Source organism: Mytilus edulis, chromosome 10, assembly GCF_963676685.1.
Source record: "Mytilus edulis chromosome 10, xbMytEdul2.2, whole genome shotgun sequence".
NCBI classification, from domain to species: domain Eukaryota; kingdom Metazoa; phylum Mollusca; class Bivalvia; order Mytilida; family Mytilidae; genus Mytilus; species Mytilus edulis.
In genome coordinates, this window is record NC_092353.1 from 61,023,127 (window position 1) to 61,048,002 (window position 24,876).

Below are 24,876 nucleotides of genomic sequence, written 5' to 3' on the forward strand. Positions count from 1 at the left end.
AATATGATTAGGGGAGAGCAGTTCTAACTATTTTTCGTCTTTGAAATCCAAAAATTGTAATTCCAAAGTGAAATAAAACAAACTAAAGTGGGAAAACAACACATGCTAATTTCTAAAACTATTTGTATGATCGTTTACTTATGACGCTTTCAGTATAGCATTAAGAAAATGAAATAGACAGGACTTCAGTTAATAAAAAAAACCATTGAATATATATTAAGGCAAATATTGTCTAAAAAGTAACTATAATAGGTTGATTAGGGTACATATTACTATTTTCCTATCTGATCATTATCAATCTTGCGTCAACTGATTTCACACAGTACCACTTTTCCCGAAGAACTACATGTCACGACCAATTTATTACTATTAGGAGCAAAACGTATCGTCCATGGTCTTCTAATTCCAAAAGTGTCAATCGGAATTGTCCGTATTAAATTTCCGTCATCCGTTATTTGATGAATGTTCTTAGAACTCCATCCAGCAATATAGATATTTCCCTCAAAGTCTATTCCGATTCCCCGTGGGGAGGACAATTGTTCACTTGTATACGTAAATTTGGTTCTGTTCCCTACTACACATGACACAGAATTATCCCCATCTCCATATATACAATCTTTCATATCCGATGTTGAAACATAAAACGAATTACCACGTGTTGATTTTTGTTTAATTATCTCCCCTTTTGAACTTACCCATGTCAGTGTGGATCCATCGGATATAATGAATAAGTTTCCGTCGGCATAGCATAATCCATATACGGGTAAATCTGAAAAATCCAATTTTCGTATTAACTTCATTTCTGAAATGTCTACAAACAAATTTGTGTTACTCCTATACGTAGAAATAGCGACTTAGTTCTATAAACGTGTGTTATATCTAGTGGATACTTTTCTACAGCTAAAGCGTGCAGTAATTTACCATTGAGGCTGTATTTTTCAACATTTCTTTTGTAATAGCTTGTTATTATTAGGTTATCAGCAATGAATATTGCACTCATCAAACCACTTTCTGTAGCATTAATTCTATGCAAAATTTTAATATCACCGCTTCGAAAATTTAACCTTTCTCTATTTCCCCCAATAGATAGTGTACATGGAAACTTGTTTTCTATTATATCTACGGAACCCAACGACTGTACGATGCTTTTAAATTTCTCAATCAGGTCAGACGGGACAAACTTAATAGTCATTTCCTTCATTTTTTTTTATAGTTTCATCCATTTCCTTCTCAAGTATTGTCATTTTTGAACCAATCCTGTTGACTTCCATTAAACACTGTTGGTCTGATCCTTGTTCTATGGAAACATTGAGAACTGACTTCCAGTTAGCCGATACACTTTTATAACTCGAAAAAGTGTTAATTTCATCGGTAAATTTCATAACCACATGTATCTTTGAAGAGGCCAGATCGAACTTTATTTTCTCTTCTAGTTTGTTTAAATGATCTATAACTACCATTTTTAGTGTGGACACTTCTTGAATAATGTTTTCAGAGGTGTTTTCAAATATATTCATACTATCTTTCCGTTTCGCAATAATTTCATCAAGTTCCTTATTCCTTTCGTCAAGATTTTTAATCAAAGTAGTTGTAAGATTAAATTGTTTTATACCTTTGGCAGGATTTTCGATGGAGGTCACGTTTTCAAATTTGCGATGTGAAAGTTGTGCACATAGGGTGCAGCATGGTTGTGAATGATCCACGCAGTAAACCTCATTATTCTTTGAAGAATACTCTTCGCATTTCAACACTTCCGAAATTTTCAAATTGGAATTTCCTGACTGAATTTCCTGGATTGAAATAACTTTGTGTTTTGCTGTAAATTTGAAAGATTTGTGACATTTATCACACTGTTCACAAAATGCCTCTTCACAAATAGTACACCAAGAAATTGCCGTTATTGCCTCATTGTTTATTTGACATGAGTTACACAATTGTGCAGACATTTGAATTGCTCGCTTATCCAGCATCGACTTCACAATATGGTTCGTCGGTAGATTACATGCCATTGTTTCTTGTTTTCCTTGTGTTTTGTCGCTTGAAACACCTGTACAACATACCGGACATTTTAATCCCTCAGGCTGCTTTTCCGTTTGCGAAGATGATGCAATGTAAGATTTAATACACGATTCGCAGAAAGTATGGAGACATGGCAAATACTTCGGAAGTTTGTAAGTTTTAAGATAAATAGTACACGTTAATACATCGTTAAAATGATTCGTGTCCTTTGTGTGTGACGTCGCCATTTTAAATCTTAAATTTTAATCTTCCTGTTCACCTATTTATTAGTTACAGATGTACACAAGTTAATACAATGTTTCATTACAAAACATGGTAACATTATATTACACAACAAATAATACGTATTGTAAAAGCACTTTTTTAAATTTTTCATTGAATCGGGGTCTTGTTAAGGGGTATTGGCTGACATTATATATAGCAGATTTACTACAAACAAAATGTCGGCAATTTAAAGAAGATTTCAAAATTTGATGAACAGTTTGGCTGAACACGATTTAGCAAAATATAGTAGATACCTAAAAAAAAAAAGCGATGTCATATTCCATAATTCAAGCTTTCGGGATAGTATCAAAAAGCTAAAAATCTTTGATTTGTTTTTTTGTTTTTTTTTTTTTTTGTTAATTAAGGTCTTTCATCTACGCGAGGAAAGACCTTATTGTTTTTCGAATGTTTTTATTTTTCTTTTTTTTTTCCTTCCAGCATTTTTTTGGCACGCCCTAATACCGCCTCTATTGGAGTTATCAATACCAAGTTTGAACCATCGATAGACCTCATCATGAACTTTTGTAGGATCTCATCATCCCCTTAAGAATTTATCTCCCTTTTATTGATTTTTTTCAACATGCCCCCCCCCCTAAGTATTTTTAAAAATATCATGACCTTATTTGAACAATAGGTAGATATCATCATGATGTATTACCATATGAGGCTGCATAGGATTTCATCATCCCCTTTGAGAGTTATATCCCCTTGAAGCAATAGACCACTTTCGAGTTCATCCGTCACCGGAAAAAACTCGTCAATTAGGCGCGCCTTTGTGATGTCATTTTACCAGATAGAGGGGGTCGCCTGTATATATTCCTGCACTATCAATGTTCATCAAGCGTCTAAGTGATCGTCATTGTGCAGGATAAACTAGAAATAATTTTTGTTCTGTAGGTACTTAATCTCAATTCCCTAATGACAGCAGTGCTGATTGTCAATTATGAGAATTTAGTTTGCCGAATAAATCGTGCAATATAGTATTATAATTTTCCAACCACTCGCTCAACATTGGAATGGAAGTGACGATGCCCCTAACATGCCTAAACGCACGAATGATGTTCACTAAAACCAGAGTTTTTGACGGAAATGCATCGAACTCGAAATTTGTCTATTTATTTTAATTGCATTTTTCTTAACAAGTATTAGAGATAGAATCAAATTGAAAACGGCAACATGTACAGGAACAGATGGCAATGTTAATCAACATAAACAAATGTTTTGTTATCAACCCTTATAGGGAGTTATTTCTCTTGAAAGATTATACATAATTTTAAAAAAATTCTAATTCGGGGACCGGAAGTCGTAGAGACTTGGGATCTTCACCAATAATCTTTTAGTTCATGTGACCTTTAATATGCACCCAAGGTCAAAGGTCACAGAGTGCAAAATGAAATTACTTAGCAATTTCAAGCTTACATATTAGGAAAATGATAAGATTTTGCTGCATGCATACAGGGTATAAAATGTTCCTCTCGACGAGCTCAACATTTTATATTGTAAGCCCAAAAATGTCCGACCGTCTGTTCAAAAGTTACAACGGGATGATTCTTAAAAGTATAGTATTTTGTGTATATCTTTTTAAAGGTAACAGATATCAACCTACTATAAACTGCAGTAATTCAAGACCTTCAATTTGAGATGAATTTCACCTTGACCTTCACAGTATAATATGACCTTGACCTTGTAATTTTTAAAAGGTCAAGTGGTCCTGAGTTAAATGGTAGTAGTCCTATGTCTCTACGACTTCCGGTTCTCAAGTTTTGTATTGCATCACATATTTGATGATTCATTGTGACCTTAATGGACTTTGTAATTGTCCCAAATCTTTTTTTACACTGTTGTCCTTTGACTGAAGATCATTTATCATTTAACAGATTTGAGATATATGTTCTCCTTTTAGAGAAACACATGTGTGAACAAAATTATCAGTGGTAAAAACTTAAATTAAATAGGACGCATCGATGAAACAATCGGTTTGTGGGATTTTGAACTAAAACGATTGTTTATATTACTGTAATCAGAAATAAATATTGTTTGACATAGGTAACTTTGTAGGAAGTAAGAACCTCTTATCAAAATTATCAAAATGCAAATATCAGTCATTACACCTTCATGCCTGTAGATTGTGTCTAAAATATTTGTTTGGTTTGACTCGGACAACTTCAATTCATTTCGGTGTGTGTGTTTTTATTTGTTTTTTATTTGTCTGTTTTGTTTTTTCTTTATGATGGGGTTTTGTGACGAACATATGCAGACACAAAACTTATCTAAAGTAATTAGGATCAGAACGGGTTTACCGAAAAGAGGGAAATGGACCAAATTTAAAGAAAATCTAATAGGACAAAACTTGTTTTTCCTTTTCAAAAATGGAGTGTTAAAATAAAAAGAATAAAATTTAAGTCGCGGTCTAGCAGTGAGAAAATGCAGGCATCAGCAGACGTCCCGGCAACCAACGGGCGAGAATAATAGACACAAATTCTAGAATACAGATATGAATATCCTAATCAAGACCCTCATCAAAGTTTTTATTAAAATATAAAACAAATGATTCCCTTCGTCATGTGTGCAAGATGTTATGCACTTCTATTTTCATTTTTTGTGATATGTTATATTATTTTACTATTCCAAAAATGACTTGAAATCAATTTGATTTATACGTTTTGTCCTATTTTGTCCAGCTACTAACAAACACTGGAATTTCAAGTGCATTAGATCAATTTTAAGGGAGACAACGATTTATACTTTTCAGCCACTTCTAAGCCACCAAGAGTTATCTCCATTGAAATGTGGTTTGAAATCGATACACAAGTTTCTTTAAAGATTTTTCGACGTAATACTAGCATTCAAAGCACAACACAAAAACGTTTCTGTTAAGAGAAAATGTAATTCTTTCACAGGAAATTAGTTTCAAGATTGTGGAATGAGCAGTTTGTCCAAACTTCAGTTGTTAGTTAGAAATTTCGTAAGAAAATCATTAATTTTGTAAAAAAAAAACAAAATTCGACTTTAAAACTAAATTTTCTGCATATGTAAAAATGATTTTCGTATGTATTTCTTTTAGAAAGACTTCTTGGTGTCATGGTAAGACACGTCGAAATTTACGATTGATTGATTGATTGATTGTTGGTTGCTTTACGCCGCATTAGCACAAAAAGGCTATATCGCGGCGAGTCGAAATTTACGAAACAGCCGTTTAATCGTATATTACAAAGCTGTAATGTTACTATTTGTCGTAATATTACAAGTTTGAGGAATATTACGAATAACAATAATCGCCTGGACTGAGATAATGCAGTTTGAAATTTTGCGAGCGGAGGCATGTATTTCTGAATCAACAACAGGTTACCACTTAAATTGTTTTGGAAATTGAAGAGTTTAACATAGTTATATGTTTGACCAAATACCAAAACCATTCCATGGATTAAAACACCAAAAAATCTATTTGAAATTTCCATGTTTTGCATTGACTTTGTAAGTTGCATAAGTTCTTTTTATATAATTGGTATTGCGTCATTTTTTGCACTTTGCAAAGTGGGTCATTTGATATATCAAATTAAAGGTCTTAATGAGCTGTCAAAAATGAGAAAATTTTAAACCCCCCTTTCATCCCAGTTGGCAGGGTAGGGTCATTTAGTACAAAAATTCAAACTTCTCAGATGAACAGGTTGTTGCATATCAAATGAAAGTCCACAAAGCATACATTTCAAATGTCAAGTTGACGTCCCCAAAAAATGGACTAGGTTGGGTCATTGAGTGCAGAAAATAAATTGTATTTTAAGGTTAGGTTGTTGTATATCAAATGAAAGTTCATGATGTGTGCATTAAAAATATCAAATTCCTGACCTCCAAAAAATTAATTGGATGGGGTTATTAAGTGCAAAATCAAACTTTCTAGAACATGGCGTTGTCGCATATCAAATGAAAGATCATCGAGTCTACATTACATATATCATATTTCCGATCTTAAAAATTTAGGTAGATGGGGTCATAAGTGTAAAAAGTGAAAAGTTTCAGAATGTATGCTTGTCGTATATCACATGAAAGGTCGCAAAGAGTACGTGACAAAAACATCTCGTTTACAGGAAAGACCTTTCAATTGCTTTAGAAACAATTGAGATACTAGTTATCACTGCCTTTAGATTTAAAGAACTCGTTCGTTGTTCATTTGAAATCATCAAATCTTGCAATTATTGAAATGAATTGTTGGAATAAAATCAAGGCTTTGTAAGGATCATGAATTTCAAATAAAAATTAAAACATGGTCAGAAAAAAAAACCCACCAGCATGAATATGCTATTTTGAAGTTGCCATCATCCTGAATTACATATAGTATGTCTTTCGTTTCTGTATGTATGGTATTTCAAAATAATTTAAAGATAAGTTTTAGTTAGACTCAAAGCAAACTACGGAGTTATCTCCCCTTAAATGCATTTCAACAAAATTGCATCTTCTGTCACCAGAACAGGAAACTGAATAGAAAGTTATTCTCGTGCATTACTTCTTAATATGACCTTAAATCAATGTAAACATATCATCAGTGACTTTTTTTGTATTATTTGTCATGTTTATACCACTGTCTGAATCTTAGACAGACTTGTACTTAAAAAGTTCTATTAAAAATATTGAGCATGTTTAATAAAAAACGAAACACATCAACATGTGGTACAGTTACACAAGCAAAACAGTATATCTGGTTTTTCATATAATTTCATCTAATACGACAAATGTTCCAAGCAAGGAAAGAGACGGAACAATTTTCAAAGCATTACGTTTTCTTCTTTTTTTTCAGACATAAGTTCAACGGTTGTAAGTTATATTTCAATATAATGTTCAAACCAGCATGCATTATAGTGTGTCCTGAAAATTGTGATGATAATGATGGAAGGGAATAAACCTGTTAATGCACATATGGTCCGGAACAAGTGCCTTCTTGTGATCTTCATCATATTGAAGTTAAGAAGTATTATGTAGATGTAGATATGTATATGTACGATATGCACGATAAATAAGGTACATATATATACTCTAAGCGATAACCACAAAACCAAGGATAATGTTACCCAACACAGAATATTCACAATAACTATTCCAAAGTACTTAACTTGCTGCTCAATCTGTTCTCCGGTCGATTTACGATCACTATGTCTCGATCAGGTTAGATGTCAGAGAAGTTTAATAACAGAAAAACAGGATTCGTTACCATTCTTATGACTTGATAACGAAAAGGTTCTACATAGATCACTGTTAATGGTTTGACTGTCATAGACATAGTAGACATGGCAATTAATCTTATTGCTTACCATCACCCAAGCGATAATATTTTGAAAGTTAAAAGTCTTTCCGAAACCCGCAAAATTTGCTTTAAATGACACTAAAGTATCTATGATTGCATATGTTTTAATCATTATATTTTGCAAAAAAGTCTTAAACTGAAAATTAAAAATGATGGAAACCTATTGACCAATTAAAACGATGTACAGATAATTCACCATTGTTGTTTTTTTTAAATATTCAACATAATATATTTTTATTTATTAAAACAAAATAAAATAATTGAAACGTTGGTCATCAAAACAAAAATAAAAATAGAACTTTGAAAAAAGTCATCAAAAATTTTAAATGGCTGGAAAATGGTGTCTTAATTCTGAAAGCAACGTCTTTAGACATTAGAGTTTGTGATGTAGTCGTGGGTTGATAATAACTAGTATAATTTCCGTTCTTTGTAGAATAAGGGGGTGTGGTATGATATTCCATGAGACAACAAGGTAACAGATCCCAAATGAAGCATCTCCCTTAAATCATATTGATAATACTCATGTGATACATCGCCCCTCTCTTACATAACAGATAAAGTGGCTTTTAAAATGATTTCAAATTTTATTTGGATATTTAATAGTTTAAACCTGAAATATACATGTTTGGTTGGTAATTTGATTCGGTTGGTCAATTCATAATAGCTAAGAACCAAGTAGCATATCGGTTGGGTTTTTTTTCAGTTACTTCCGAAATATATCCATTGCTTGGCAGATCAGTGCACAATGTCAATTTTAAAGTCTTTGTCCCAATTCAGTCCAATACAAGACCTCTAGGTCTCCTGTCAAAAACATAGGTCAAAAACATAGGTGCTTGTGTTGTAGTCGGTTTGTTCTATCTTTTCGTGTATCCTCTAAAATGCTTATTCTGTGTGCCAAGCTATTAGAAAAATGAGAACGTCGCTTCTCGGAATTGATTTCGGGGGTGACTGATAACTCAAATAAAGGTCAGTGGATACAAAAATTGAATTCAATCTAGGAAGCCTATAAAAAGACAAAAAACTAACTCTACGATCCGGACAAAAAAAGAAGTCCTCTTGTATTCAATTTCATTCTGATATGACACATTAAGTAGTAGCATTCAACGGTAAATATTGTTATGATTGATACATCAATATAATAATATTTTACATAATATATACTTGAATGTGCCAAACAATAAGGTTTAGTTTATTTGTACATAAAAATCTGTGTAAGCCATGAAAAAAACCAATATATTCTTTTCATAATGTCAACCAAACCCATTTCCATTTTCAATTTTAAGTAACGCAAGCAAATCAAGCCATAGAATATGCATCTTTCACAGAATGACTAAAAACCGTCTTAACCAGCCTGTTTTGCAAGTCAAGAATAGCCAATAACGAATGTTCGGTTCAGCTAACAAAGAAGCAAACTTGAATTTGAAGCATGAAGTACGCATGAAATCGAACAGCTGTAAAAAGTAAAATCACAAAAGTACTGAACTCCGAGGAAAATTCAAAACGGAAAGTCCCTAATAAAATGGCAAAATCAAAAGCTAAAACACGTCAAACGAATGGATAACAACTGTCATATTCCTGACTTGGTACAGGCATTTTGTTATGTAGAAAAGGGTTGATTAATCCTTAATTATTATAGTTATCCGTAACGCCCCTCCGTATTTTGATAAGATTCATACTTACATATTGTATTTTACACTTACAATTTAGGGCTTCGTAAATATAAATTTTCATTATTCTGCAATTGCATTAGACAACTAATTATAAAATTGAAGTTCTTTAAACTGATACTTAGAGGTTAATATATGACACCGTGTGAATATTTTGTTAGAGAAAAAAATATATGTTGTAAGACCGAGAAGTGTGAAGTTTAAGTATGTAATGTGAAGTGATAAACGTTGATAAAGTATTGGCTAACTGCTTTATTTTAATATTCAGTTGGGACACGACGGGTTCCACATTTGGTGCAGGATCTGCTTACCCTTCCGGAGCACTAGAGATCACCCCCAGTTTGTGGTGGGGTTCTTGATGCTTAGTCTTTAGTTTTCTATGTTGTGTCTTGTGTACTATTATTTGTCTGCTTGTCTTTTACGTTTTTAGCCATGGCGTTGTCAGTTTATTTTCGATATATGAGTTTTATGCCAACTAATTCACAATAGAGATGACCTTCAAAATAATACCAAAGCCGTGTGACCAAATAACGATCTAAAGAGAACAACCAAAATAATTCAAGGTTATTTTTGATTACATATTTTATAAATGAACTCAAACCTGTTTTATTGTTAACTTTTTATACATTGATACTTGGATGGAGAGTTGTCTCCTTGTCACCCATACCACATCTTCTCATTTATATTTGCAAATTTAAACTCTAAAATATGTAGCTAATGCAAAGCTGTTTTAAAATTTACTCACTTATAAATTTAGATGTCCCTGTTTTATTTAGACACCGAGAAATTATTTAAACGAAACAAATTGAAAACTGAATCAATGGGTTAGTCCCTAATATACACAATTTAAGAACCAAAATAACAGCTCCAGAAATGAAGGGATTTTTTTTCAATTTCTGAGTTCAATGGACTGAAACGTAAATTCGATCTGTCAGTCATTCATCATTAATCACTCATGTAACACCAAACAATCAATTACTGCAGGCATAACAGTAAAAAGTAAAGATAACGACGACAAAAACATTTCATAAGTATACCGGGTCATTTAATTGCGAGGGCATAAGAACTTAAAGGCCAGGGCTGACCTAGATAGAAATCCGGTTGGAGAGCAATTAAGCCAATAAGGAAATGGGAGGGGCCTAACTATCTTATCAATTATTTATAGAAGTCAGCATGGTAAAAGAAAACAAACACATGTGGAATTTACCTTTGTGTAGAAATTTATAATCCAGACTAAAACTAATAACTAACAAATAACAAGATTATGATGATCAAAAATATTTGCATGATAATAGTTAACACTTGTAAATTCAATGCATTAGTGTAATTATTCTGTTTTTAATAGAAACTAGAAATGTAGCGGTTCCAAATGTTTATCCTGTAATTATATGTTAGTTTTTTGTAAATTTTCTTTCCTTTCTGTGAAGCTGGTGCATTGGGATTCCTTGATTTCCACACTGATGTAAAGCCTCTGTCCACATTCTCATTCCAATGGCATACTGCCAAATTTGATCTCAATTTATATTGATCATCACCAAAGCAAATTCTTTTGTCTTGAAATATGTTCACAACATTATTGAAACTTTCAACATAAAATGTGTCTTTAGCAAGAATGTAATCCTGAGGATATTTATAAATAGTTGAACTTTTTATAGCAATCTCTAACATTTTTCTGGCTTTTAAATTTGTAAGTACAGTCCTAGATGGTTCATAGTTTGAATCAAATCTGCACCTTGATGAATGATGACAATTTTCATGGTTATCACAATAATGGTTAACAATGTTATCCAAACTTTCCTTCAGTTTTAAAGAATTTTGCTCACAATTACGGACAGCCCAGTTAATGTGTGTTGCTATGGGTTCAACTTTATCTCCTAGCTGTACACTCCAACTTATACCCTCTGAACGTTTGGTACCTTTGGAAATCTTGGTGACAGCTTTTTTTACAGCCTTGACAGCATGCCATAAGTCATTCTGATTGACAGTAAATTGAGTGTCCCTCACAAATTTATTAACAGCCAAATTTCTATCATGTGCATGAATTTTTATGGACACATTTTTATTCTCCAAATTTTCATAAATTATTTGTGTTCCAAGTCTTTCATGTCGTTGGGCAACTTTATCCTGTGACTTTGTAATATGTTCACAGTCCATCACTTTGTGAGTTTTTTCTCCTAATGCTACAACTGTAGTATCTTTCGCATTTTTCCTCCAACCGTGCCTAGCATCTGTCATGATGTTGATGCCATCTAGGTCGTCATATGAAGAAATTTCATCATTTATGGCATTGTCAACTGATTGAACACTTTCATTTTCAGCATGTTCTTTATATTTTCTAAAGAATTTTGATCTTCTCTCTTTAGTGATGCAGCCAATTCCTGCCCCATTAACAAATCTAGTGTAATGTACTGGCAAAAGTCCACTGCTATAAAATGCATGACAAATCCGGTGATTGACCAAGAACTCATTATTTGGAAGGTAAGATGATGACGACCATAAATAGGAATGTGATTTCTCCTTGGTACACATGAGTCTAACAGATGCTACATGTCCTTTCATAGTTCTTTTCAATACTTTTAGCTTTCCATTACAAATACTGGTATGTGCCTCAAAGAGTTCTCCATATGTGTCCAAAGATTTTTCTGCAGTAACAAACAGTCCTTGGTCTACATCCTGGCTTCTTGTTTGGGAATAGGTGGATGGAAAAGGATGAAGTTCTTTCAAATTGTCACTTCCAAGTTGTTGTTTAATCCAAAAGTCTAAAAGTTCCTCTATAATTAAACTATTGTTAACTGGCTTATTCAAAGTTGAAGTCAAATAACCCTTTACTTTTTGAAGTTTTTCCAAAATTCTACTTTTGACAGTTTCGTCACCAGGAATTTCTATTCTAAAATTGGGTGGACGTTTTCGTGAAGAATCTTGTTTTTCAGTAGCCATGACTAACCACGAAAGAAACTGAAGGAATGAGCAGAAATTGGATATGAAATAATCAGGGGATTATGTTTCATGATATTCAGTTTCAACTTAGAAAAATGTGTCTCAAGGGTTCATGATAACTGATTTTTATATAAATAAAAGTGATCTATGCAAATTTCTTTGATCATTACATGGCTTTTTCAATAAATTATTATTATTTTTTTTTTTTAATTTCTGTGATTTGTTGTAAAAAAAATAGTATTTCATTTCTTGCTAAATGAATAACTACATGTAATCCCCTAATTGCCTCTGGAATTGACATGCAATCCCCTAATTGCCTCTGGACTTGTTTACATCTATTGAACAAATTTATGAGGTCACCTGCAGAGTCAGCAACTTTCTGTACACATAACCTGGTGATAAAATCCAGACCAGATTATCTTTGTAGTCAGTATAAATATTTTGTTTGTGTGCTTTCTAAATAATCCTAAAAATGAGTGATAAGAAAGTTACTATGGAATTAAGTGATCTTCAATTAGAAACTATAAAACATTTGTTTGGGCATAATGATTGGGAAATTAAAATTCTTGATGACTCTGCTGTTGCTATTGAAAATGGCGGGAATGCACAAAATCTACAGATGACCACAGAACAGAGTACTCAAACAGACAATAATGATGAGGATGAAGATGATGAAGACAATGACCAGCCTGGATTTGTTATACAGCAAGACCCGTCCAAAGAAGAATGCAGATATTGCTTTTGTAGGCCATGCATAACTGATGATCAAAACAGACAAATGTGGTGGCATGGTCAGTCAGAAGTAGCCCATCAAAGAAACTCAAGTTTGAGAAAGGAACACTACAAAAGATTTTGGACTATGCTTCTCCATCGTGGTGCCTGGAATGATGATAGATATGTGCTTATGAAAGCAGATGCCATGACCAGGGACCACAGAAGCCAAAGATTTGACTGGCACAAGAGAGACATTATGCCAAAATGTGTTGTGACACTTGTGCGTTGTTGGTTTCCTAATCCTGGTGGGTTTCCATATATGGGACACATGTGGGAATAGTTTTTTTTGTATTCTCCTGCAGGATTTTTTATTAATTATATCGAAATCCTTTGTTCTGTATATAACACAGTTTTGGAGGGAAAATGATTGTGACTGGATAAAATTCAATATTATGACTGTAATTACATTTTTGGGCAAATTAGCTGCATATTTATTTGGTTCTTTGGATTATGAAAGAAATATAAAATGGAAATGAGGATTAAATAGGAATGGAATGAATTTATCACAACAGGTAAGGTGTTTGTTGATATTTTGCATGGAAGCATGGCTGCATGCATGGCAACATCTACTTCCTGTGTAAACAAAAACAATGTATATATCCGCCCAGCTATCAATCAAAGTATATTTCAAATGAAAAGTACCTCTGCTTCATGATTTGTTTTAGGAATATAACAAAATAGAATTAGTTAATAATTTTTATTTTTTTTGCAACAGATAATATAGTTCAGTTCTAGGTTCTGTGACAATTTTTTTTCTAAAAATCACTCTTTGAACAAGGTTATTCTAAAAAATATGTCCCTGATATGAATGTGGCAAAGAAATTTGAATTTACCACTATTTCGTTCATTGGCTGCTATTTATACTCTTTCCCTGGCCTTTAAATACGCCATTTATAACAATTAAATCTAGCACAAAAGTTTCTAATATCAATTTTATTAAATTTATTTCAAATTATTAAGGTTTTTTTTTTCTTTTTCATATATTTTCGTAGTCTATGAATATACCATACAATTTACAATTTTATACTGCTTGTAAATGAGGCTTGTATAGGGTATATTGGGATACGGGATATTTGCCATTTTAATTTTAGGGATATGGGATATTTGTCCTTAAAGTAAATGGGATATGGGATATTGATGCATTTATAAGGATATTGAATTTTTAACATGAAAAGAAATAAGTGGAATTTAAAAGTTAAGTACAGAAATATTTACATCTCACTTGATAAAATTGCCCAAAAAAGTTTAATATTAAAGGTCATTTTAGTGCTTTGTTGATATGGTTGTTTTATTTAAAAGTGACTTTTAAGTCATCCTAACCCAAGCAAAAAGTATTGATCTATTTTCTATATTTATATGCTCATATGTACTGATAATATTAAAAGTATTTGTTTTGCTTTCCATACTTCGTTCCTTATTGTTAATTTTCCTTTTTTGGATGGTGATGTTCCTTTGGCACTATTTTATGGTGTTTGTATATCACAACTCCTCCGCTATGCCCTAGTATGTTGTAACATTTTGGATTTTAATGAACGAAATCTATGTATTCCTGGTAAATTATTAAGTCAGGGATTTCGTTACCACAAATCACTTAAAATATTTACTAAATTCTAGATTTGGTTTTGAAGTTTGGTTCTACCTGTAGAAAACTTATTTCAAACGGGATAGCACATCCTCATTTTTACGAAGATGTTGTTTACCGTGCCATTGGATGCTGGATGTGTAATGATTGATAATTTAGTCTCAGGTGCATTACTTTTTATTAGTTGTAATTGGCTTTGAACTAGCTGTCAGTAACTGCGAGTACTCTCAGATCTGTACTTAGTGTCTTTTTGTTGATGGGATGTACAAGTACTCGGTCACGTCCACTCTCTGTTTTTGTTAGATGTATTTCTATTTGTATCCATCTGATGAGTTAAGCCTTTTCAACTGATTTGTATAGTTGGTTCTTATGTTGTACTGTTACACCACTGTCCCAGGTTAAGGGGAGGGTTGGGATCCCGCTAACATGTTTAACCTCGCCACATTCTGTATGTATGTGCCTGTCCAAAGTCAGAAGTCTTTAATTCAGTGGTTGTCGTTTGTTGCTGTGTTACATATTTGTTTTTTGTTCATTTTTTTATACATAAATTAGGCCGTTAGTTTTCTCGTTTGAATTGTTCTACATTTGTCATTTCAGAACCTTTTATAGCTAACTATGCGGTATGAGCTTTACTTATTGTTGAAGGTCGTACGGTGACCTATAGTTGTTAATTTCTGTGTCACATGGTCTCTTGTGAAGAGCTGTCTCATTGGCAATCATACCACATCTTTTTTTATAGTATATGCTCATATGCATTGATAATTTTCTTGAAATAATCATAGATTTTTGTTAGATGTACAAAATGTATCCATCTGATGAGTTTAGCCTTATTATTGTCAATGTTTTTATTTGTTTTGATGCTTTATATGATTACAGGATATTTTCTAGTGTTTTACCTCTTATTTTTTACGTGGCGAGGATCTTCAGAGGTCTCCACGTTTCACAGATTGCTCTGATGTGCAACGGCTGTTTTGCCAGACAAGCTGGGGCCGAGGGACGCCAGAGCACGTCCCATATCAAAAAGTAGATATTTCGCCGTATAAACTATGTTAATAACGAATAATTACTAAATAATCAATGTAAATTAATGTATGTTCTTTCTATTACTGGTGTTGTGAGGAAGGAAATTAAAAAAAAAGTAACAAAAATATTGGGATCTATGTAATTCATAAAGTTCAAGATCACAGAGTCAAATGTTGTGTTATTTCTTTGCAAAACAAGGGCTGTGCAAATTTTGCCTGCTGTTAAAATATTGCAACAGTTAAGTGTAATGTAGGTACAGCTTTCTTGTGTTTATTTTGAGTTATTGAACTTGCATGCTAAATATCCACTTTTTGATATGGACGTGCTCTGACGTCCCACAGTCTCAGCTTGTCTGGCAAAACAGCCGTGGATGTCAGAGCAATCTCGGACAAGAGACAGGGTTGAATCCTTCTGTTCTTTCCAACATATGTTAACGTGTAGGATGAAGTTTCTTATCAATGAAAGAAGAATGCTATCAAAATGTAATTTTACAGTCATATGCATCACGGTTTGAACAATTAAAAAAAAAGGCTGAAATTAGACCCCTTACACTAAATTTGTCGTTTAAGATCACATAAAAAGATATTGTTATACAAGGCTCTAAGATGGAACACTTCATCTTTTGGACACATATATTCTTATTTAACACAGGAAGTATGCACTGTAAATTTCCTTTAACACCATGAACACAGTTTGTTTTCCCAGTCAAAATTGTTGACGTTGTGATGATGAGGAAAAAAATGGGCTTGGGAATGAATTCATAATGATTTTTTGGGATATTTCAAAATAGTTTTAGGGATATGGGATATTTGTAAAAATTATTTATTGGGATATTAGGGGTAAACTTTATAGGGATACGGGATATTGGGATAAAAACTTAATGGGATATGGGATATTGATACCCCCCCTAAACAAGCCTCGTAAATTAGCAAACGTATGCAAAATTTCGTATACTGATTTAAATTTGTTCACAATAAATCAATTTCGAATAATGAGTCTTAATATTTATTTGGTGTCTTGCGGGTAGTCAGCACTTCTGTGTTGACTTGAGTTATCATTGATATGTTCATAATGATAAATTAACTGTTTACAAAACTTTGAATTTTGAAATACTAAATCTTTTCTACCTCAGGAATAGATTACCTTAGATGTATTTGGCGAAACTTTTATGAATTTTTGGTCCTCAATGCTCTTCAACTTCGTACTTTGTATTGCCTTTTTAACAAATTTTAGATTCGAGCGTCACTGATGAGTCTTTTGTAGACGAAACGCGCGTCTGGTTTAAATATAAAGTTTCAATCCTGGTATCTATGATGAGTTTATTTACTCCATCTTGGATTTTGAAGTAGCAGATAAAAGTTGGTCTAGACTTGAATGAAATGTGCAAATTTTGAGAGTAGTATGTAATTAATGTGTAAGACTTTTATTGTAAATATAGAAAATTATGTGTTTTATCATATTTACGGTTGTAATTCCTAAACAAAAACCATATTTGTGATTGATTCATTTTTATTTTATTTTGCCAAATAAGGGGAGATAACTCAGATAAAGTAATTTTATAATAGAAAGTGTTGCGAATTTACCTATTTTAATATGGAGCAAGAAAACAATTTCGTTGACCTCATTTTTTCTTTTTCTTATCTGAAAGTATGTTATAAGAGCTACCGGGGTATCTTCTCACATTTTATCTCAAAATTATATGGTGAAGTTTTCTTTTTATCACACAAAATTGGATTTTCCATGGATAATCTATACAAAACTTACAATTTTGCACAACCTGTAGCGTGAAAAAAGTCCTGTGACCCATACTTTTTATTATATTTTTGAAAAAAGCATGATAAAAACTTCAATTTGACAAATTATTAAAACATTCTATGAATTTAATTAAGACGTCCCAGCCACCTTAATTAACGAATTCTGAAAGTGTCTTAACTGAAGTTCAATTAAAGGAAATGACATCATAAAAGGATGCAAAACATAGGTGACAAACCATCTTGTATATTTTGTGTACAAGTTATCATTTTGTACAAATTATAATTTGTACAAAAATATTGTACAAATTATAATTTGTATTTTGACTTTGTACAAATTATAATTTGTACAAAACGTGCCTGTACAAATTACAATTTGTACAAAATTTGACCAAAATTCACTTACAACTTGTACAACAGTTTTAAATATGAATTTTGGTGAAAAATGCATTTCTTCACACGATAGAATTGTAATTAACTGACCACACACTAAACTTAATTAACAAAATACACCGTTTTATCACAACTACAAAAGGCAGATTGATCTTCGAAATTTTTGAGAGAAAAAAAGTAAACAAATAGGATTTTTATACAAATTTTTAATACATAAACTACTTTTTCTTTAAAAAAAAAGAAGAGATCATTCAGTACTGCTTTATTAGTTCTTATCGTTATTTTGAGGATTTTTGTTTTATTTAGAAAGTTTGCAAAAACGATTATAGTTGTAAAATTTGATATTTTGTATCGTGAAAAAGTGTATAGCATTTTGATGATCGTGAAAAGGATCTCAAAAGATATGTTGCCACTTATTCGTTATTTCATAAAGTCCATGAAAACAATCAAATCTTTCTTTAAACAAGTTATAGGTTATATTTGTAATTGGTACATCAAGAGATTGGATTTATATGACTTATTCAGCTTCACTTTTGTTTGTGAAAAGATTGATGGTTCAATGCCATTGGGTCTGATGATTTTATAATACTACACCAACTATAAAATAAAAATCTGTCTGTCTGTTCTGCATACGTTTAATGTTGTTTTTTAAAGCTTAGATTGTCTCAACTGATTTGCGTTAAGTTTGATATTTATAAAACAAAGATCCTTGTTGAAAAAAAAAAACATTGATAAAAAAACGGCAGAAAAACAACTGACATATTCCTGACTTTAGCATAGTCATATTCCTTAAACAAATGGGGTGTTTAATCTCGCTTTCCTTCTTGGATATTTATTTGTCTAAAAGTCCAACTGAAGCAGTGAAATACACATGTTTATTCACAGCAACGGTTCTTGAGCTTCAACGTTCGCTATGTGAAGCAGTTAAAATGCCAGTAAAACAGGTCGTCATCGATTTGAGAGTCAAAAGATGGCTTGTAATACCTGATTTCATAAATCACTAGATCAACTGCTCAAACGAATGATAAAGAACTAATGTTTGATTTTGTAACTTAGGTGTACTCAGTGAGTGTGTGGTCATTTAATAGCATTTCAATAATGAGTATCGATGCTTTTTTCACCAAAATCCATATGATAAATAATTGTACAAGTTATAAGTGAATTTTTGTCCATTTTTGTACAAATTGTAATTTGTACAAGCACTTTTTGTACAAATTACAATTTGTACAAAGTCAAAATACAAATTATAATTTGTACAATATTTTTGTACAAATTATAATTTGTACAAAATGATAACAAATTTACATTTTTCATTTTACTAGAAGTTCTCCAAATATTAGTATCAACATGAAATCAAATGAAATAAAATTTAACGTGAAAACAACTCAGATGGATACCAGTTGAAATTAAACAAAAGAAATGAAATTCTTTGTTAGAGAAGGTACAAAAAAGCCAAGTTGGTATATTTGATTGTTTACAAGACAAATTTTCACAAAACAGTCGATTGTGGTAGGTGCAAATTCGTGTATGTCATTTTTTGTGCGTAATAAAATTTAGAATAAAAATGGGGAATATGTCAAAGAGACAACAACCCGACCAAAGAGCAGATAACAGACGAAGGCCCCAATGGGTCTTCAACGCAGCGAGACATCCTGCAACCAGAGATAGGCCTCAGCTGGCCCATAAATAAAAATGTGTACTAGTTCTGTGAAAATGGACGTCATAATCAACTCCAAAAATGACTAAGTTTAAAAGATGCCCGAGTCCGATGCCAAAATATGTAACAAAACAAAACTAATCAAAATGGCAAGGATACATTAATTAACAATAAACTACTTAGCAGATGCTGACATGCCAGCTCCAGACCTCAATTAAAGTTATTGAAAGATTATGTGTTCATCCTTTGAAAATCTAGTACAATCCCTCCCGTTTGGGGTTTAGTATCATACCATCCTAACATATATGAGAAGAACATAACCCGTATCATGCCAACAACTGGTTTCAGAATAAATGTGTTTATTTCCGATACAAAAACCCTATGAGTGAATCAATATTAATACCAAAATATGTCATGCTTAATGACTTGACAACAGTATCGAAACTATATTCCTTCTAAAAAAAATTTGTTTAAAGGTTTGGTTACCTTTTGAGGTGAATGTCACCAGTTTTGTGTTTTGTAAAGAATATACTGCCTTAAAAGATTGGTGTGAAATACCTGAACGTATTATTTGTCTGCATGTTGATTTATATTTACGATTGATGTCATTGTACATGTACAGATAATAAAATTTATTAAATGTTTTCGATTAGTTTGTGATATCGAAATCCCTGGTGTAATAATGTTTCGGTAATACAGAGACTTCTTTCGTTAAAATCAAATACGTTGTTACATACACTAGCAAATCGAACAAGTTGAGATATATAAACACCATAAGATGGTGACAAGGGAACGTCAACATCTTAAAATGGATAATTAACAATAGGAAATGAAAAATCATCTCTTTTATCATAAAATTTGGTTTTAAGCTTACCGTTAAAGATATAGATATCAAGAACCAGGAAAGGGCAGTGTTTATTGTTAGTATTAGCTTTATTTAAAGTCAGTTCGGCAGGATTAATCTCTTTAGTGTACATACTGAAGTCGTCAATATTGAGAGCAAATATATCATAAGCATAAATACCGCCTAGAAAATCCAAAGAATAATAATAGACTTATCTTTTGAAAGCATCAATTTGCATCCCTGTCCCTAATGACTGTTTTATAGAGAAAAATCCCCAAAATAGGCAATCATTTCTTCGAAAAGAGAAAGTTGAGGACACCTTTAAAGGTTCAGGTGTGTTTGAGTAGACCATTCTGTCTTGAAAACGTACAAAAAATCTCGCTTCAGATTATATCATTTATATAAACTTATGTTGTAGGTTGATACAATAACACTGAAACTTTACAAAAATAAATTTAAGATGCAATATCTGTGTCAAATGAAAAGCTTTCTAATGAGTCATAACAACAGAGTAGGTGTACTTTTGAATTGTTGAATTTTCGAAAATTCTCCCTGACAACCGATCAAACTATAGTTTTAAGTTGACCAAATGCATTAAAGTATGCTAAATGGTGGTCAATAGCTAGTAGATACATTTGTCTTTTAAAATACAACTAGCATATAATTGTAATGATACTATGTGGATAAATTTATCGGTTTTCAAGAGCTTAAATTTACTGCGCGTCATCACTACCATTGCTTCCATTTTTACGATTATAAAAACTAGGAGGAGATAATTTGACGAAGTATAATCCTTACTGAACATACTTCAACTTTTTATTCATACGTTTGAAAAAAGGCACTTCGGAGGAATTTAGTTCCTTACAACATTTCAACTTGAATAAAATCAAGGAGAGAGTCAAATATTTTCCATAGGAAGTAACAATGTTTATAGTTATAGAAGTGTTATATTGAATTTGCCTCAATTTCGCACAGTACAACTTTTCCGGACTCTGCACATGTAACGACAAATTTATTGCTGTCGGTAGGAGAAAAACGAATTGTCCAGGGATTCTGAATTCCAAATATTTTAACCGGAATTATTCGTATTAATTTTCCATCAGTAGTAATTTGGTGAATGTTCTTAGAAATATATCCAGCAATGTATATATTTCCCTCAAAGTCTATTCCGATTCCTCGTGGGGAGGACAACTGCTTATTTGTATACGTAAACTTGGTAGTTTTCCCCACTTCACATGTTACAGAATTCCTTCTATCTCCATATATATGATCTTTCATATTCAATATCGAAACATAAAAAGATTCGCCACTTGTTGACTTCTGTTTCACTTTCTTCCCTGATGAGTTTATCCATGTCAGTGTGGATCCATCAGATACAATAAATGAATTCCTTTCGATACAGCATAATCCATAAACGCGTATACTTACTAAATCAAAATCCAATGTTCGTAATAACTTCATTTTTGTAATGTCAACAAACAAAATTTTGTTATTACCATAAATTGAAATAGCGACTTGAGTCTGGTCAACGTGTGCTATATCCTTTGGGGACTTTACCACAGTCAAACTGTCTACAAAGTGTCCATCGAGACTGAATTTTGCAACGTTACTTTTGTGAAAGCTTGTTATAACCAAGTAACCAGCAATGATTAATGCACTCGTGTCATCTGTCTCAGCAGCAATAATTGTATGCAAAATTTTAATGTCGCCACTGCGAAAATTTACCTTTTTTCTATAACCCCCGATAGACAGTGTACCTGGAAACTCGTCTTGTACTATATTTACACAACCGAACGATTCTGCGCTCGTTTTAAACTTCTCAATTAGTTCAGAAGGAACAAAATCAATAGTCATGTTCTTCATCTTTTTCATATCTTCTTTCATTTCTTTTTCCAGTATAGTCATTTTTGGACCAATCTTGTTAACTTCCATTAAACACTGTTGGTCAGATCCATGTTCTATGGACCCTTCAAGGACTGACTTCCAATTAATCAATGTACTTTTATAACTCGAAAATGTATTAACGACATCACTTAAGTTCATGACGACGTTCTTCTTTGATGAGACCATGTCGGCCTTAAATTTCTCTTCCAACACACCTAAATGATTTATTACTGCCGTTTTAAGTGTTGATACTTCTTTAATCATGTTTTCAGTGGCAGTTTCAACTTTAGCCAAATTTCCTTTTTGATTTTCAACTATTTCACTAATTTTTGTATTCCTTTCGTCAAGACTTTTAATCAAACTTGTGGTAAGTTCGGACTGTTTTATACCTGTAGCGGCTTTTACAATGGAGATAACATTTTCACATTTGCGATGAGAAAGTGTTGCACATAACGTACAACATGGCTTCGAATGATCCACACAATAAACCTCAACAATCTTATCGGCATGTTCTTCGCAAATCAAGACTTCAGATATTTTTAAATCGGAATTTCCTATCTGAATTTCTTTGATTGAAACGAGTTTATGTTTAGCCAAAAATTTGAAAGATCTGTGACATTCATCGCATTGTTCACAAAATGCCTCTTCGCAAATGGTACACCAAGAAATAGCATTTTTTATCTTGTTGTTAATCTTGCACGAGTTGCACATCATTTCTGACCTTTGAATTGCTCGCTTATCCATCATCGTTATCACAAAATGGTTCATCGGTAACGAGGAAGCCCATGCTTCTGGTTTATCTGGTCTTTTGTCGTACGATACAAATGTTCGACAAACCGGACAGTTGAATCCCTCGGACTGATTTTCCTTTTCCGTAGATGATACAATGTAAGTTTTAATACACGATTCACAGAAAGTGTGTAGACATGGCAAATACTTCGGAACTTTGAAAGTTTCCAGACAAATTGTACACGTTAATAGATCGTCAAAATTGTCCATATCCTTTGTGGGTGTCGCCATTTTAAAAATGATAGACTTTATCCTTCCTGTTTACGTGTTTTCACATATCAATTGATATCTGATTTAAATAGACGTTCGAATCCAAAAAAGTTAAAAGGGTCAAATACAGTACGAAGTTGAAGAGCACTGATGACCAAAATTCCTAAAAGTTTTGCCAAATACAGCTACGGTAATCTACTCCTGCGGTAGAGAATCTAGCTAACTAAAGGTAATCTATTTCTGAGGTAGAAAAGCCTTCCAATTTAGTGCATGATTTAAAACGTTACCCGTAATGACATTTAAAATTCATTAGAGAAGTTAGAGATACTCTGATAATCAATCATCTACCAATTGAAAAAAAGACTTTCAAAAGAAAATCAACCATAACGGTTACGTCAAACAAACAAAAAAGTACTTGATTTAAATGCATACTTTCATATAGGTAAAATTTACCCTATACTACATGTAAATTCAGATTTCAAAATTTTATGAATTAATGAATTGAAGTATCTAAATAATCTAAACAAAATGTGTTCTCACTTATATCTAACACATGCACTTTTAGGATCAATGAAACGTGCAAGATCAGTCTTTACAAGAAACAACACAAAACTTAGGAATAAAAAAGAATTAAACTTTGAAAAGCACTAACTATTTAATGTATATCAAGTCAAAATGTAAATATGTGATAGCAAAACGTTTTATTTCTAAACTGTACTTAAATCTTATAAAATTCAAATCTTATACTATTGTCTTTTTATTTGTCTCGTTATAATATTGCTGAACACTATATGAGAACCTTTATTCCACTTCGTTATAAATAGGCATTACTTTTCATTTACAGTGAATGATTTAGTTGGGATAGGGAAAAACATAGACTAGTCAAATCGTGAATTTCTTTATCTTATGTTCGTAATATATACGAATAAAAAAGGGAATCGAGTTATACCCCGATGAGCAAGTAAACAATTTGAAATAGCACAAATACCAAACAAATCTAGAGAGCAACATGTGCATGCAGTTTTCAGCTTGTGCTTGTTTAGAGTTAAGTGCAGTAAAAAGTAACCACCTGAGTGTACATATTGTTGTATACATGCATGATATTTTTTTCAAAAGCTTGAACTTTCACTCAGTCTGTATAACATTTTATCCATTGCCATTAGAAAATTTCCTATATATACGTTGGATAAAATATTGCTTTATGAAAGTTCCTCTGTGTTCCAAATGGAACTTTTATTATATAACAAAAGTTCCAATAGGAACAAGCATTATATAATATTTTATCCAGAGAGTAGGTTATCTTTTTAGGCAATGGATAAAATATCACGAAAATTGCCAAAAAAAAGTTTTGTTATGTAAATAAATTCTTTTGAACAAATATCAGGTCACAAACAAATATAAAGTCACAGTGTCAATAAAAAAACAAAAACAAATAATATATGACCTGCATGTACTTGTCGCTTAATTAGAACACGGCCATATACCAAATGGTCATTATTAATCATCCATGTAATTTGCTTTACGGGATGTTTCACGTCAAAATTTTAATGGAGGTGATTTCTTGGCATGCTTGAAATAGTAATCTAGAGATCTTTAAATTTATATGCAAGCCAGTCTGTGTTATATATTATTCTTTCTATCAAGTAAAAATTATTACAACAATCAGTGAGATTTGTTATTATGAACAATTAATGCTCCAAAACAAGCCAATAACTTTATCTCTCCATGTATTTTCGTGAATTTCGAGAAGTTATGCCATATAAATATCCGAATAAGCTTATTAAAC

At 32.2% G+C, this 24,876-nt stretch overlaps 2 protein-coding genes across 2 annotated transcripts; both read right to left on the bottom strand.

The window, feature by feature from the left end:
* Positions 1 to 226: 226 nt before the first annotated feature.
* Positions 227 to 2,100, bottom strand: LOC139492882 (uncharacterized). Its single transcript, XM_071281033.1, has 2 exons — positions 1,208 to 2,100; positions 227 to 853 (listed from the first exon to the last, which is right to left on the bottom strand). The coding sequence occupies exons 1-2, from the start codon at positions 2,007 to 2,009 to the stop codon at positions 306 to 308; spliced, it is 1,350 nt and encodes a 449-aa protein (XP_071137134.1). The 5' UTR covers positions 2,010 to 2,100; the 3' UTR covers positions 227 to 305.
* Positions 2,101 to 21,050: 18,950 nt separating this feature from the next.
* LOC139491651 (uncharacterized) lies at positions 21,051 to 23,194 on the bottom strand. The gene has a single exon (XM_071279440.1). The coding sequence runs from the start codon at positions 23,109 to 23,111 to the stop codon at positions 21,153 to 21,155; it is 1,959 nt and encodes a 652-aa protein (XP_071135541.1). The 5' UTR covers positions 23,112 to 23,194; the 3' UTR covers positions 21,051 to 21,152.
* Positions 23,195 to 24,876: the final 1,682 nt, after the last annotated feature.